The sequence below is a fragment of the Onychostruthus taczanowskii genome, unplaced genomic scaffold, assembly GCF_017590055.1.
Source record: "Onychostruthus taczanowskii isolate IOZ18803 unplaced genomic scaffold, ASM1759005v1 scaffold25, whole genome shotgun sequence".
NCBI classification, from domain to species: domain Eukaryota; kingdom Metazoa; phylum Chordata; class Aves; order Passeriformes; family Passeridae; genus Onychostruthus; species Onychostruthus taczanowskii.
This window is the reverse complement of record NW_024499796.1, coordinates 5,065,671-5,080,320: the sequence shown is the minus strand read 5'-3', so window position 1 is coordinate 5,080,320 and position 14,650 is coordinate 5,065,671. Positions and strand designations below refer to the sequence as shown.

Below are 14,650 nucleotides of genomic sequence, written 5' to 3'. Positions count from 1 at the left end.
TGCCTGTGGAGTAAAGCAGAGAGGGTATTTCGCTGCTCTCTTCCCCATCACACCCATCTCAGTCTTTTCTCCTGGCCAGCCAGGTTGGGTTTTTTTGGTATTTGTGTGGCAATTTCTGGGCTAACATCAAATAAATGGTAAGGAAGGACTCCCTGCAGAGCTCTCCCTTTTCAGCTTGTTTTTGAGCCATGTTTCTAATGGACCTTTATTAAAGACAATCCAAAGTTCCTGCTTCCATCTGAATCATTTGAGGGTCTACCAACCCCCAAATAAACTGCATTCACTGGGGAATGCAGCAGCTCTACTCATTTCTGGGCCATATAACAGAGCACTACCATTTTAAACCCAAAATAGAATCTGTTGTTCTTTCCAGCATCCTTACAAAGAGTGGGAATTGATTCAACTTTATTTCCCAATACAAACTACATTTAATGTGCTGCTGCACTCACAGTTGCAATAGTCACATATAAAGATCAGATGCTACTGTATATAACAAGGGAATAAAAAGTCCTTCCCTTGAGTTTGGATTTAATTTAGTCTTTCACAAAGTCCTTCAGTAGTTTGAGAGGAAACAACTTGGCAAGTGGAATAACATGGTTTCACCTCACACTGGACCAGCAGCACATCAAATGGATCATTTCCAAGCAGACCCTTCCACTGTCACTGTCATCTCCCATTGTCATCTCTTCTCATCCCTCATGGACCATTCAGTAAGGATGGTTTTGGAAACAGGCACGGGGAGTGCTCCTTGTTTTGTCACCCATTTATTAGTCTCAAGTGTGGCTCAAAATGCCCATTCCATAGGCCTGGCTGATGGAAAAGGCCACATTTCACAGCTCACCACACACTCCTACTGCAGCCCTTCCCACCTCCCTGTTTTTCCTGTGCCTGGGGCATTGGGTACCTCACAGTAAAGCAGCATCTCTTACCGGTAAGCCTTGCTGCCCAGGTTTTCCTCTTTCTCCATCAAGCCCTTCCTGACCCTTAAATAAAAAACAGAGAGGGAACATGCCTTTGTTCTTCTGTGGCAATGAGAAAGAAAAATAAATGTAGCATGATTTAAGGAGCAGAAGAACACACATGTGTCTGCATTCTGCTGATACAGAAATGGTGAAGTTGTGGGGAGCGCCCAAATCCTGTGGATATGCTTTGGAAAGAGGAACTGCTCATCACCAGCTAAGCAGCAAAGAAGGTGTTCTAATGCATCCCAAAATACACACAGCACTAATGGAAGTGAACAGTTGGAGACAGCTGTCCTAGAAAATAAGGCAGCAGCACGGCTACTCTGATGAATTCAAAACCTCCTGTAAATTACTAAAATGAGCCACTCTGACCAGGTGATTTTGAATGGAGGTAACAATTCATGGAGCCTTTGCAGATCAGCCCCAATCAGCTGAACATGTCCTGCAAAGAGGGAATAAGGAGCACAGCAGGATATTTCATAGCCCTGGTTTTGCTTTTGAGAGAAATCTTGCAAAGATTTTGGAAGTCTCCAAATCCTAAAGTTTACAGATCTTCCCATGGAAGAATCTACAGCAATGGACACATCAATATTGAAATTTGTCCAGCACTGACATGGACTGTCATGCACACATCTTGTCTAGGATGTCTCCTTGACAATCACAGAGAGCTGTGCTCAAATGGTCCTGCTCACTCTTTTAGCCTCACTCAGCAGGTGCAGGGCAGGGTGAGGTGCTGGCCTTGCCTTCAGCAATGTTTTTACTGCTTTAGGTAGAGACAACTGAACTGTTCCTTGTCTGGATCACAGCGTGTGCAGCAGCTGACCAGGGAGAACAGCAGGTTATGAACTGGGACTGCAGTTCTGTGGGCTGGGAGCACTTCCCCAAGGCAAACATTTTTGAATCATGCATTTGGAATAAGACTCACAGGATAACCAGTGTCTCCAGGCTCCCCTCGGTCACCTCTGTCACCAACAGGGCCCTACAAGAACACAGCAAAGACTTGAGGTGGATGTCAACAAGCTGTCATCTGCAATATCTCAGTGGCTTGTGCATGTTCTACAAGTAAGGCACCAACCCAATTAATCCACCCCCAAAATCACTCCAGGATTGATTAGAGAAGGGATTTAACATCTTACTCTGTCTCCAGGTGGTCCCTGTGGGCCTTCCACCTTCCCGTCATCACCTTGTTGTCCCTGTGAGTAAAATGTTAGTATTAATATAAACAGCAGATTTTGGAGCAGATGTGTCTGCACAGACCCAATCCAGCCCTCCCATATCATGGGAAGTTAAAGCCTCTGTTGAATTTACTCCCTTTTCCTCCGAAGAAAGACTAAACAATTTTTTTTTGTTGTTTGTTTCACTGACTCTTCACATTGCTTTCCTGATTTCTGGTGGCTGTTTTTCTCTGGTCTAACTCGCCTCCTTAAGTAACCAGGTGCAAAGGGTTATTTTCAACAGCTCCTAAAATGGAGCAAGCAGGATGTAATTACGCCAATATGGGAAATAGCTCTCTGCCTCTGAATTTTATTGCTGACAGTTCAACCAAACTCTTTAATCAAGCATTTCCCCGCCCTCGCTGAGTGCTGTCTGGGCTGTCGTGGGAGCAGGGGTGGTCTGGATGGGCTCCTTGGTTGTGTGCCACCATTGTGGGCTTGTTTTACAATCAGCCAGGTGAGACAGCCTCTTACACAGCCCTCTGCTCGCTGGGATGCTCTGCAGCACGAGCTCAGAGCTCGTGGTTTGGCTGGTAGATAACATCACCCGGCTTATTTATGACTGAGGTCTCTCCAAAACATCCACACAGAGATCTCTTAAGACTTAACAGAGTCACTATCCTTTTAAATTCTGTTGTGAAAGTCACTCAGGGTCATGATGTCCTGTTTTCTCTGGAGCCCAGCTCAGAGATGGCTGTTTCTCAGCTCCCCATGGAAGAATGCAACATTCCAGCTTCTCCAGTTTTTGACTGCTCCACAGCAGTCTCTGGCACTTTGGCTCCTTAAGATGAACGTGTCTCAGAGCAATTTGGTGCAGTGTGGGGGTTCTGGCACAGTGGAGCTGCTGTACTGGAGGTGCTTGGGTGCTCCAAGAAACCTTGAACATCCAAATCGCCACAGATTGCAGAGCCAAGTTTTTCACAGACTTGTGTAATTCTCAGTGGTTGCACCAGCCCTTTCTGGTGTATTTACAATTCTCTTTGACCTTCTCTCTGGGTTGCTCTCCTGTTGGGGTTGCAGCTGCTGATAGTAAGGACACTTGGGAAATTTCTTGGTGAGCCTGCCTGCCTCTGAGAGAAACTTGGGTGGCAGAGGGGAGAGGAGGGGAAGCAAACCCTCACAGTCTCTGCCAACAGTTTCCAGTGCTACTGAACTTGCTGCTGGAAGCCAGCAGCAAAATACCTGGCAACTGGTTTGCCTTCTAGCCACTATCTAAGGAATGTTGCCTAGAAGGGAAACAAAGCCACCATTTCTCAACTCTCAGGGAAAAAAAATCATCCCAGTGTGTCTGTTACTATGCAGAAGTCTTGGCACTGATTGCTTCTTCCCAGGCAGGGTGTGCACACCTTTGCCATTTGGGACCTGAGATGAGTGTGATGAACTCAGAGAAAGCTCCTAATTCTGGGGACCCTTGAAGAGCATCAAGATTTTCTCCCCACTGTGGGCTTTGCTTCTCCTTGAGGCTAATCCCCACCTTGTTCTCCCTCCTGCCTGAGAAAATCCTGCAGCCTGGTCAGCTCTAGGACTGTGAAACCGAGCTCCTCCAGAGCTTCCTGGTGCCTCAGCTGCTTGAGAGAGAGATGAAAGTTCTGTGCTAATTCTTCAGAAAGTTGCAGTGAAAAAAGTTAGAGTAAAGGGCAGCAAAGTAAACATGTTAGGATACAAATGGAAAATGCATGGAGAAGAAGGGAAGGCTTGTTGTTGTTGGCTCCTGTCCCAAAGTGAGATACACCAGTTTGTAATTTTTAAAAGGATCCCATCTGGACTGCTTTAAGCAGCTGCCAAGAGCAGGCGTCTGCTCTGAGCAAGGCTTCTTTGAGGAGCTGCAAATGTATGAAATGTGGTGGAGTGGCTGGCTGGGATGGCACAAGGGAGCAGGATTCCACAGCAGTGCCTCTCACCAAACTGCTTTCTTTGAAAAAGGGGAGACCTTCCCCACCATTACATCCTCCTCCTTCAGCACGGCTCCATTCACCATGTCACTTAAAGCTCACAGGGTACTCACGGTCCCATTTCCATTTTCTCTTGATTTCTCACTTTCAGGCTTCAGTTTTTGTGTTCACACTCTTGTGAGAGGTTACAGATGTCTGGAGGGAAGGAATTTGTCTGTTTTTAGGCTGGGATCCAGGCAACTCTTAGGAGATGAGCGAGGGTGGATAGGAAAACTTAGATGTAAGATTTTGTGGAGCACCTGGATGCTGCAGGAAGGGGTGCTGGAGGCTCAGTACATGATTTTGTGCTCTCCTGGTTCAGCATCTTCTCCTTCTGCTCCCCAGCAGACCCACTGGCCTTCCAGGAGAACATGAGTGAGGAGATTTGGCTGTCAGTGGTCATTAACAGAGCTGACTGCTCTTAGTAGGATGCATTGATGCTTTGGTGGCTTCATCATGTTTCAGCTTGGATACTTGCATGTAGAATTAATTTATCATAACGCTGCTGTGCTCTTTTGACACCGGATGCACTCAGGGAGTGCTTTTCTAGTGTCCTTTTGCAGAGCAACATCTTGTTGATGAAGGGCAAAGTGCTCCACTGAGCACTTCAGATGAATAATTTGGGGATCATTTGCTACTGAAATTACAGGAGTTTTCAAGATGGCAACTTTAAATGTTTTCAAATAAAACTACAGCTGCAATTAAAGCAATAGACATACAGATGTGCATATCTCAGTGGCTGCAGGGCCAATGGCTGACCTTGCTTTTGCTAGTCATGACTCAAAACTTTTTGCCAGGATGCTCAAGATTTGACAGTGGAATTGTAAGGAACCTCTGGGGCAGTTCTGAGCTGACAATGTGCCTGGTCATGAGCTCTCACATCATCCTGGGCTGGCTGTGCTTGTCTGACACTTGCCAGGACGTTCAGCAAGGCAGCAATGGATATAGGGAGCAGCAGGAACATCAGCAGCTGTTCCTCCATGGATGTGTTTCAGCAGCAGGAAATGGGAGAAAAAGCACAATGGCCATTGTTCACCCCCAAAGGAAAATTTCTGAGGCGTGTGAATGTCTTAGTGGAACACAGCAGCTTGCCCTGCCCCAGTGACTCCTGGGTGCACAGGAAATCTCCAGGCAGAGCATGGTGTGAACAGGGTATCCTGGCACAGAGTGGAACACAGCAGCTTGCCCTGCCCCAGTGACTCCTGGTGCACAGGGAATCTCCAGGCAGAGCATGGTGTATCCTGGCACCAGGAGCCTGAAGGGATCCATTCAAAGCCCCAGCAAGGGCAAGTCCTTATAAACTCATTTTATAAGCAATGAAGTTCCTGCCTGCACTACAGCTGCCCTCCCACCTGTGTGCAGAGGCAAAGCTGAATGCTTTCTTGGTGATGGGGAGCAGAAAACGAGCAGAGAGAGTTCATGCATCTCTCCTCTTCATGGGGACCTCCGGACTGACCAGTCCCCATCACCATCACTTCCCTTCCCACACCAAGGGAGAATCACAGAATGGTTTGGGTTAGAAGGGATCTTAAAACCCATCTCGTTCCACTCCTTGCCATGGGCAGGGACACCTTCCACCAGACCAGGGTGCTGCAAGCCCCATCCAGCCTGTCCTTGGACACTTCCAGGGACAGGGCAGCCCAGACCTGTGCCAGTGCTTTACCACCCTCTGAGCAGAGAACTTCCTGACCTAACCAAAATCTTGACACTTTTGTTTTAAAAGCATTCCCCCCTGTATATTGTAGGAAGCTGCTCCCCTCTTTTAGACAGCCCCCTTTAAGTCCTGGAAGGTCACAAGGAGCTCTGCCCAGAGCCTTCAGCAGAGAGATGTCAGGAGGGAGGGAGCATGGCTGCAGAAGGCATGTGAAGGACACCATCAGCCCTGGGAGAGCCAAGCAGCCCTGGAGCCGACAGGAAACCACTAAAGTGTGAGTCACTGCTCCAGCCTGAGCTGGTTATGGCTCTGCTGACTCAGCAAAAGGGGGAAAACTCCAGGGGAAAGCCACCGTGGAAAGAGGGCTCTGAGTCAGGGCAGCTGCAGGCAGGGGGCTGTCGAAAGGTGGGGCACAAGGAACATGGAGCAAGGGCCATGGAGAGGAGAATGCCAGAAGCTGAAGATCTGCTCTTTGTGCAGGGAGTTACTGTGACCTGATCACAGAAAGCCACGAGTCTGATGCCTTTTGGCTTGGGGATTGAGCTGAATTCCTGTGGATGCAGGAAAAGCACATCCTCAGGGCTCATGCTGGCTGGCTCAGCCTCTGGCACAGGGCACGTGGTGTCTGGGGAGCACGTGCTGGTGGCACGGCTGTCCTGGCACTGACTGGCAGAGGCAAGGCTGTAGCTTTGAGGGGCTGTGTGAGTGGCTGTGTGGTTGAGGAGGCACCTCTGCCTCAGCCACAGGGTGAGGAGAATGCAGATGCACGGGAGTTACAGCAGTGGGACAATTGTCTCGTTCAAGGGGAAATGAGATGGCCAAACCCCCTGAGCTTACCTTTTCCCCCTTTGGCCCTGGTGGTCCAATCGGCCCTGGTGGTCCTGCATGTCCCTGTGGAGAGCAGATAGCATGTGAGGAGGCAGGAAAGAGCTGTGGGACTGAAAGTGCTCCCTGGTTCCCTGCCAGATCCCACGAGCCCTGGGTGGTGCATGCCAGCTTTGGAGGGACACGTGTGTCACACAGGCAGAGTTGAACCAAATGCAGGAGGTGCACATGGAGACTTGACAGAGAACTAAACTCGAGGTCAGAAATAAATCACGGTTTAAGAACAATGTGCATCCTGGAGTGGCAGTTTTGTTGTGTTTAAGAACAGATAAAAGCTGGGAGGTGAAAATGAAACCCTTACCTGGTAACCCTTTAAGCCTGGGTCCCCTTGAGCACCCATCCTTCCTGGAGCTCCCTGGAGAGGCAAAGACAGAGGGACTGAGAGAGCAGCCCATGGTGTTAGCATGAGAGGAGGAGGCTCTGGGCTGTGCAAAGCAAAGCTCTGCACACGTGGGAGTGTGGCCAGTCCTTCTCCTGGCCACCACTGAGCTCTGCTGCAGCCACCTGGTGGCTTTTCCTTGGCTTTAACCTCTTACACATGGAGAGGGGTGTGCCAGGAGGCCGTTCCATGCCTTTGCCTGCCTGCAGCAATGGGTTTCCCACCTCACTCAGATTGGCTATCAGAAATGGCTGCATTTCTGTGCTGTTCCTCTGCCCCCCTGAACATCTCTATATCCAAATTAGTGTTGTGCTAGGAAGTCCAGCAGACTTCCACAGAGCAGAATCACACCCTTAGCACAGTGGGTTTAAATCAGATCATCAGATTAAAGTGAGTCACAAAATTTCCATATAATCCCATTTAGCATGGAACAAAGCCCTTTCCACAAGACAAAGACATGTCCTCTCCAATGGACTGTTACTCAGATATTGCTTTGCTTCCTTGTGAAATAATCCATGGAGGCTTTGCCAAAGACTGTTAAGGGAGGATGTGTGGTGAGGCCACAATTTTTAGTGCAGGAAAACACTATCAGCAAAACCACCACTCCATCACTCATTTGCTACTGTTCTGAAGTATCACCACTATTCCTAGTTCATAAATAATTCCTGATTTTGCACTAAGTTCTATCAAATAGAGTGCAAGAAGTTTCCTAACCAGCCTGCAATGCATGAAAGGCACTTTACATACCACTGCTGTCCTGATGCATTTGTCTCTTGTGCCTAAAGCAAATTAAATATCTCCCTTCTCTGCCATACTATGGCTGTTCTCTCTGGAAGCCTCACCTTCAGTACCCAGTTCAGACCCTTTCCCATGCTATATTTCTTCTTGCTCCAAGTGTTTTAGATAAGTAGATCAAGAGTGGGTGTAGAAACAGGGAAGAAATCCAAGGCAGAGTTCCTTATAACAACACAGCTTGACTTGGAAGCAGCTCTTGCCATGAGTGTGCAGTCTCAAAGGGGAAGATCTTAGCAAAAAATAGCTTATCAGCTCACTCAGCTGAGGAAAAATCCCCAATATTTCAGCAATTTCAGCCTATCTGGGGAGTTGTGAAGAGCTGCCTCGATGCAACGTGAGCTGGGCTCACGGGGCACCAACCCAACCACCCCTATGGACTCTGTCCTGTGCTGCTTGGGACAAGGGTTAAGATGTTTTTGGCCAGTTAAAGCCATCTAACAGCATTTTTCAGTGCCCTGGAGCCTGTGCTGGGCTCTCTGCTCCAGTCAGGCGCGTGCCCACCACTGCCAGTCAGGTTCTCTGGGTTGTGTTCAGCCGTTTGCAGAGCTCTTCTCACCATCGGTCCCAGGGTACCTCGGGATCCTTTAGGGCCTTGGTTCCCCTTCGGCCCCTGCTTCCCTGGGGATCCCATCTCGCCGAGCTGCCCCTGGTAGCCTTTGCTGCCCTGCAGAGCAAAGGCACTGACATCAGTGTGGGACAAAACTCCTTCTGCAGGAAAACATCAGAGATGGGAGGGAGAACCACAGGCTGTGATGTTATCAAAGAGAGGTGTTCCTACCTTCTGGCCAGGCTTGCCCTTTTCCCCCTGTTTTCCTGGTTTCCCTTCTGGGCCCTGGAAGGGGAAAAAAAAAAGTCTGTTGGAATGGGAAAGCAAAGAAGTCACACCCCAACCAGACACTCCCAGGCCATTTCCCTAGCACACACAAACCTGAGAGGAACCTCACCCACACATGGGGGCCAACAAGGAGGCCAGCAAGTTGTGCAGGTCACATCACAATCCACAGGTGCTACAGCTGGGCTATGGCTGAGTTTGGTCTTTAGCTGCTCCAACACATGGAGGAAAACTCATTGCTTAAAGGTGGGAAGATCTTGGTGCTGAGGTGGCTATTGGGCAACACAGCTGAAAGGTGATAACTGTGATAATTTTGATGATGCTGACTTTGAAATGACATCTTGAAGATAGGTGGGTCATCGAAAACTGTGTCCATCTGTCTCCAAGGGTGCAAAAGAAGGATCTCCAGAAGTGCACCTACCCAGCCTTTGCTACAGAATGGGCTGAAATGTGGAAAACACATTTACCCTGGTTCTCACAAAAGGTTTCCTCTGGTTTGCCCCTGAGCTGCCATCTCTGCACCACTACTCTACCAACAGCTGTATCCTTCATCAACTTTGGCACTAAATCAGATATCAACACTTATTACATAGTTTTAGGACCTTACCAATAGAGCCATTGATTCCACAGCACTTCTCCTTATTTTTTACCTTGTGAAAAAAGGCAGTGGTTTAATTCTCTGTGTACCTACCATACACAACTTCCTGCTCACAGTGCAAACCCCCTCCCTCTATTTGTATTATTACTGCTACATGCAGAAACCACAATCTACTGATCAGGCTTCTAGAAATGCAGTGGGATGCAAAACTTGAGGTGGGAGCCATGGCAAGCAGAGACAGGAATGCTGAATGCTTTCAGAGCCCAGTGTGGGTGCAGAACCTGCTGCCCCTCCTTGCACCCACACCACAGACATGTGATAGCTAAATACAGCAGCCTCTCCTTAGGGACCTCAGGGAGCTCATTTTTTCCAGTGTTTGACCCTGTTGGCTGCAAGGGGGACAGAACATTTTGAATTTGACAGAAAGAAGGAAAGAGTATAACTGAAGAAAGTAACTCATGCTTTTTGGCAATCATGACAAACTTTTCAACAGCATCTCCACACCAGCACCACATCTCTCCCTCTGCTCCCCCTCCTCCCAGCTAAGAAGGTATAATTTTCATCATGGTTGGTGTTGCAGTCTCAGCTGAATAAAAGAAACTTATAAAGTGAGACATATCGGGGGGTTTTCACTCTGATCTGAAACATGGGCCTCAGAAGTGCCTGCTCTGAACACAAAGGAGCAATTCAGACTCATTCCAACACTAAAGGATTGTGCCAGTTCATTCCCCAGAGGGAATAGCTCCATTTTACCTAAGTCAAACATTTCAGGAGTCCACCTTGCCAACACCATTAGGCTTCACAAAGCACAGGTCCCTGCAGAGGAGCACATGAGCCTTGTTCTGTGTCTCTTCCATACTGCTCAGGGTTTTTTTTTTGTGTGCTATTTTTTGCTGCCACTTTCCAAGAGATCACTTTTGGAGCTGCTTTCCCACAGATGCCGAGCAGCCGCAGCAGATGATGGGTGCCAAGCCTCCAGCATCACCCACATGATTTACACTTTTGACAGGAGTGCAGAGAAGTCTTCACTAATGAAAGCATCAGAAATGGCCAGACCCTTCCAGCTCCACAGCAGCTCCTGTGGGGCCTGGTACTCAGCACCTGAAGCACAGTAAATCCACAGCCCCTGGCACACTATGGCTTAAAAATCTGGAGAGGGAATAGTGGAATCAGTCATAAAGCTTTACTGTCAAAACAAGATGTGACTGAATAACGAGACACCTGGGGTTTTTAATCAGTTGCACAGTGTTTTTCCATCAGTCTCCCTGGACTGTTCTCTAAGAGCTTGTGGAAGCACAAGCAGTAGATGGCTTCCTGCAGAGGTGAGAAAGCCCATTTTAAGCTAGATCTGTTTCTAACCCAGTGATGGTCTTCTCCAGCAGAGTAGTTTTGCACTCTCAGATGTGCTCCTGCAACTGCGGTGCTGTGGCAGCTCATGAAACAAAGATTTCCAAGCAAAGGTTCCATCCCCAGGCTGAGAAAGTGTTATATTGTCTGTAAAAAATGCAGATACCAGTACATTGGTGAGACACACCCTTTATCATTGGGCAGAGCAGGTGAACCCTGTTCATGGGGAGGTCACAAGGATCTCACAGCTACTCCAGAAGAGTCTGAAGTACAGCCTGGCTCCCTCCACCAGGATACATCTCCCATGGAAGTTTCATGAGTGAAACTTCTACCCTTCATTGGAAAATGTCGTTGTTTTTCGAGAAGACAAGTTTAGGCTTTAAATTTTCCCATCTGAGAAACAAAATTTCCACACTGCTCCTAAAGTCTGCCAGCATTCAAGTTCCTGCTTGCATTCACCATCACGAAGTACAAATAGAGTCATCTGAGAGAGGGTAAACAACAAAAACCAAACCAAACTTTGACAGTCCAAATCCTGCTCACAAAATTAAGCTCAATCCACAGTGAGACTGTTCCATGGACAAACAGCTTCTCAGACTTTCTCAGGGTTCCTTGAGCTTGTTTTTTCCCTCGGTGGTGGGTGTGAACAGAGATATGGGCTCCAATAAACTCCTTGTACCATCTTCCCCTTATGACACATCAGCTCAGGGAGCAGGGATGTTTGTCTGCTCCAGAAGGTTCTCCTGGGTCCTCCAGCTGGGGTGTAGCTCTCTCTCCTTTGCTGAATAAAAAAAACATTGGCAGCATCACCAGCTCCTGTCAGTGACATGGAGATCTTGTTCCAAGCCTCCCTTGCTGCTCTTGACTCTCATCCACTGGTTAAAAGCTTGGCTGGTATAAAAAAATGGGTCAAACCACGCTGGCGACGCCACGGGCAGAGACGTGGCTCCGATTCTGACCCACTGAGTCACCTCCTCGAGAGGAATAAGCTCTATCAGGCAGGGATATTTCCGTGCTCTCCCAGCACGCTTTCTAGGACTTTGGCCAGCAAGCTCTGCTGGTGAGTGGGAAGCCTACCATGTGTCTGATTTTCCTGGATATGCTTTCTCCAACTGCGCAGGAATTCCGCCCAGATGAATTGAGAGGCAGTTCAGCACTTGTCTGGGGTTCCCAGATATGTGATAGCTCTACTTGTGATGATCCAGATGTGGCTGCTGTTGCAATTCCAGATGTTCCCAGGGCACATATGCAGGGGTTTGCACAGTTCCCAGAAATCACTGCACTGCCCCACTCCACACATTGCACAGGGAAGGAAAACCCCAGCAACAACTCTGGTAGCCTTCAAAAATAGTCCCATCCTTTTTCTCTCCATGAGAAAAATTCTGACTCATCTGTCCAGGGATGAAAAAAATCAAGGCCAGAACAGGAAGAAAAAAAGAAAGGATAAAAATAAAATTCAATGAGATGGTATCTTCGTCCAAGCTCTCCCCAAAGTACATTGGGAATGTAGCAACTTTTGGTACCTCTTTTACTGCAGTGTGAAGTTCATCAGGTTCCTAAGATTTCTTCTCTCTTTTGCAGAGATAGGAGTGACGGCAGAAGATGTACAAAAGCCTGCACATCATAATAATTAAATCCAAGTTCCCTTTGCTGGAACTCACATCAGTTGGGTCACTGTGCCACGGCACTGAACACTCGGTGCTTTTATTCCCGGGGTTTGTACACATTTTGTTGTATGCCTTGGGTTACTGGTTTGCTGAGAAAATCTATCTTCTTTCCAAGCTTCTGCCATCAATGGAACTATTTTTAAATGGTGATTTCTCTTTATGTGCTGCAGTCTTCACTAGGGAAGCACATCAGTACCTCCAGATGATGATGGTATTTGTGACCAGGGACAATGGAAAGCAGCAGTTTTATTAAGTCACATGCCTTCAGCTATGCCAAAATATCCAAGGAAAGCAAAAAAAAAATTATAGTCTTAGGTCTAGCATGTTTAAAATTTCATTGTCATCTTCAGTAAGGATACAGATTTACAAGGATTTTTTTTAGTATAGCCTTAGATATTCCCCTAAGGGAAAGAAGAATGGTTTATTTTCCAATGCAAATTGGTTAATTTTTAAAGAAAAAGAAAAAGAGACTTCCAGCTGCTGATGGCCTTGACAGAAAAAGTCAGATCTATTGCCCAGCACAACAGCAACATTTAGTGGGAGCAAATAGATGAGCAGCTCAGCTTTAAATTCTCCAGACATCAACAGTTGAAATCTATGTTCCGACAACAGCATCCAGAAAAACAAAACAAGGAAGTTGAATGAACTGCAGAGAGATATGGCCTGAACAGAGCCAAACAACAAACAGGGCTAAAATCCTGACCCAAACTTCCCCACAGCCAGTGATGCTCTTGCTGCAGGCAATGGGTCGGGAAGTGTGACAGAGATGTGACTCACCATCCTGCTGTGGCTTGTGGCATTCCAGAGGGCAAATATGTTCCTGCCTTCCTTGCAGCACAGCATAGCACAGGAAGGAAGCTCTCAGGGCACAGAACTGCTGGGAGAGCTTCCCAAAGCTTGCCTCAGGTTGCTTCAGGATTGCTCAGGACTGATGTGGAGCAGGAGCATATTTTCAAACTATTTCTTTTTTTTTTTTTTGGTGTGTCATTGAGTGAAGATCTGTGGTCACTCCTCCCTTCCAAAAATAAGGCAGGAAGAAACAGAACCACCAGAATACAGCTACTGAGCAAAGGAAAAAAGTGACATGGTGACAGGAAAAAAAGGAAAAGATACTTTGAGGCACCAGATATAAAAAGGGCAGGAAAACTAAAAGCAGCAATAAAGGTAGGAAGCATGAACCATAGAATGACCATGCCCATATTATCCAGGCCCAGCCAGTGAGCTCATTTAAAGGGAAATGAAAAAGCCCCATATAATTTCCTACTGCTCAGCAATGTCTCCATATGAGAACCTCTACTTAATAAACTTTGATCGAGAGAAGCCTCCCCCCATGCAGGACAGTTCACAAGCACTCAGGAAATTAGTGGGATTATTTAGGCCGGGCATTTGAAGACATAAATGTTTTGGATTTATAAGAAACACATTTCATAATCACTCTGCCTAGCAGTAGTCTGGAAGGGGAGGAGACAGGGCAGCAGCTCCTGAATGAGTATGGGGAAAGAAGAAAGACTCAACTGTTCTCGAGAAGAAAGACCTGATTGTGCTGTGAGGTTCAGAGGGTTTCACTGGGAGCACTGGGAAGCAATGGGCTCTTGGCCTGCCTGTGGAAACCCGAGTGGGAGTGCAGGTAGAGCTGGCTGGCTGTGCTCACAGAAACAGCAAACTGGGGAAATGCTATAAAAAGGTCTTGGATGGCAAGACTACAGCCAGAGTTGCTGTGACTTTCCTTTCAGCCGAGATCCTCAGTTTAAAATGGGAATCCAACCCAAAATTGTGTATCCTGAACTCTCTGCGTAAGAACAAACTCTTATCTGTGTGCAGCTGCTGCTTTTGGTTTTGTGGAGGAGGACACTTTAACATGATTTTTCTGAACAGCCACAGTGTAAGGCAGCAAAGAGCAGTGCAGTGTGCTCTGAGCTGCTCTGGTTTAATCTGATAGCCCTGAACTGCCACTAATTTGTTGTTTCTGGGATAATTATTTTTTTCCCCCCACTCTCTTTGCCTCTACTTCCTCATCTCTGAGAAAGCACAGGAGACAAAGGTGCCACTAAAATGCTTGATGGATGAGTGGGAAGTGTAGGAAAAATGCAAGGCCTCATCCCCACTGAGCTGTGAAGCTTTCATACACAATGAAACCAAAATGCTCCAAAAAATTAGTGTTGGAATCTGACAACAGGAAAGAAAAGAACAGAGAGAGCACCTGGGCAGCACAACTCTGACTGACACTCCCCCAAACACTAAGGGTTAATATCTTCCTTTTGAAGGACACAGATGCCCTGGGGTTGTGGAAGAGGAGGGGAATGAAATCCTCTCTTGCAATAAGGAGGGGAATCTTGGAGCAACTGCCCAAAAAGTGTGTCTCCTTCGTCTGAGTCAGGAAAGAAAC

The 14,650-nt window shown here is 47.4% G+C and overlaps 1 protein-coding gene across 1 annotated transcript in view; it reads right to left on the bottom strand.

The window, feature by feature from the left end:
- COL27A1 (collagen type XXVII alpha 1 chain) overlaps positions 1 to 14,650 on the bottom strand; it is a 141,642-nt gene that overhangs the window by 13,524 nt on the left and 113,468 nt on the right. Inside the window, exons 38-44 of the mRNA XM_041406960.1 lie at positions 8,599 to 8,652; positions 8,377 to 8,484; positions 6,948 to 7,001; positions 6,599 to 6,652; positions 2,099 to 2,155; positions 1,888 to 1,941; positions 930 to 983 (exon numbers count right to left, since the gene is read on the bottom strand). Of these exons, the coding sequence (XP_041262894.1) occupies positions 930 to 983; positions 1,888 to 1,941; positions 2,099 to 2,155; positions 6,599 to 6,652; positions 6,948 to 7,001; positions 8,377 to 8,484; positions 8,599 to 8,652 (435 nt within the window). The remainder of the gene's footprint in view (positions 1 to 929; positions 984 to 1,887; positions 1,942 to 2,098; positions 2,156 to 6,598; positions 6,653 to 6,947; positions 7,002 to 8,376; positions 8,485 to 8,598; positions 8,653 to 14,650) is intronic.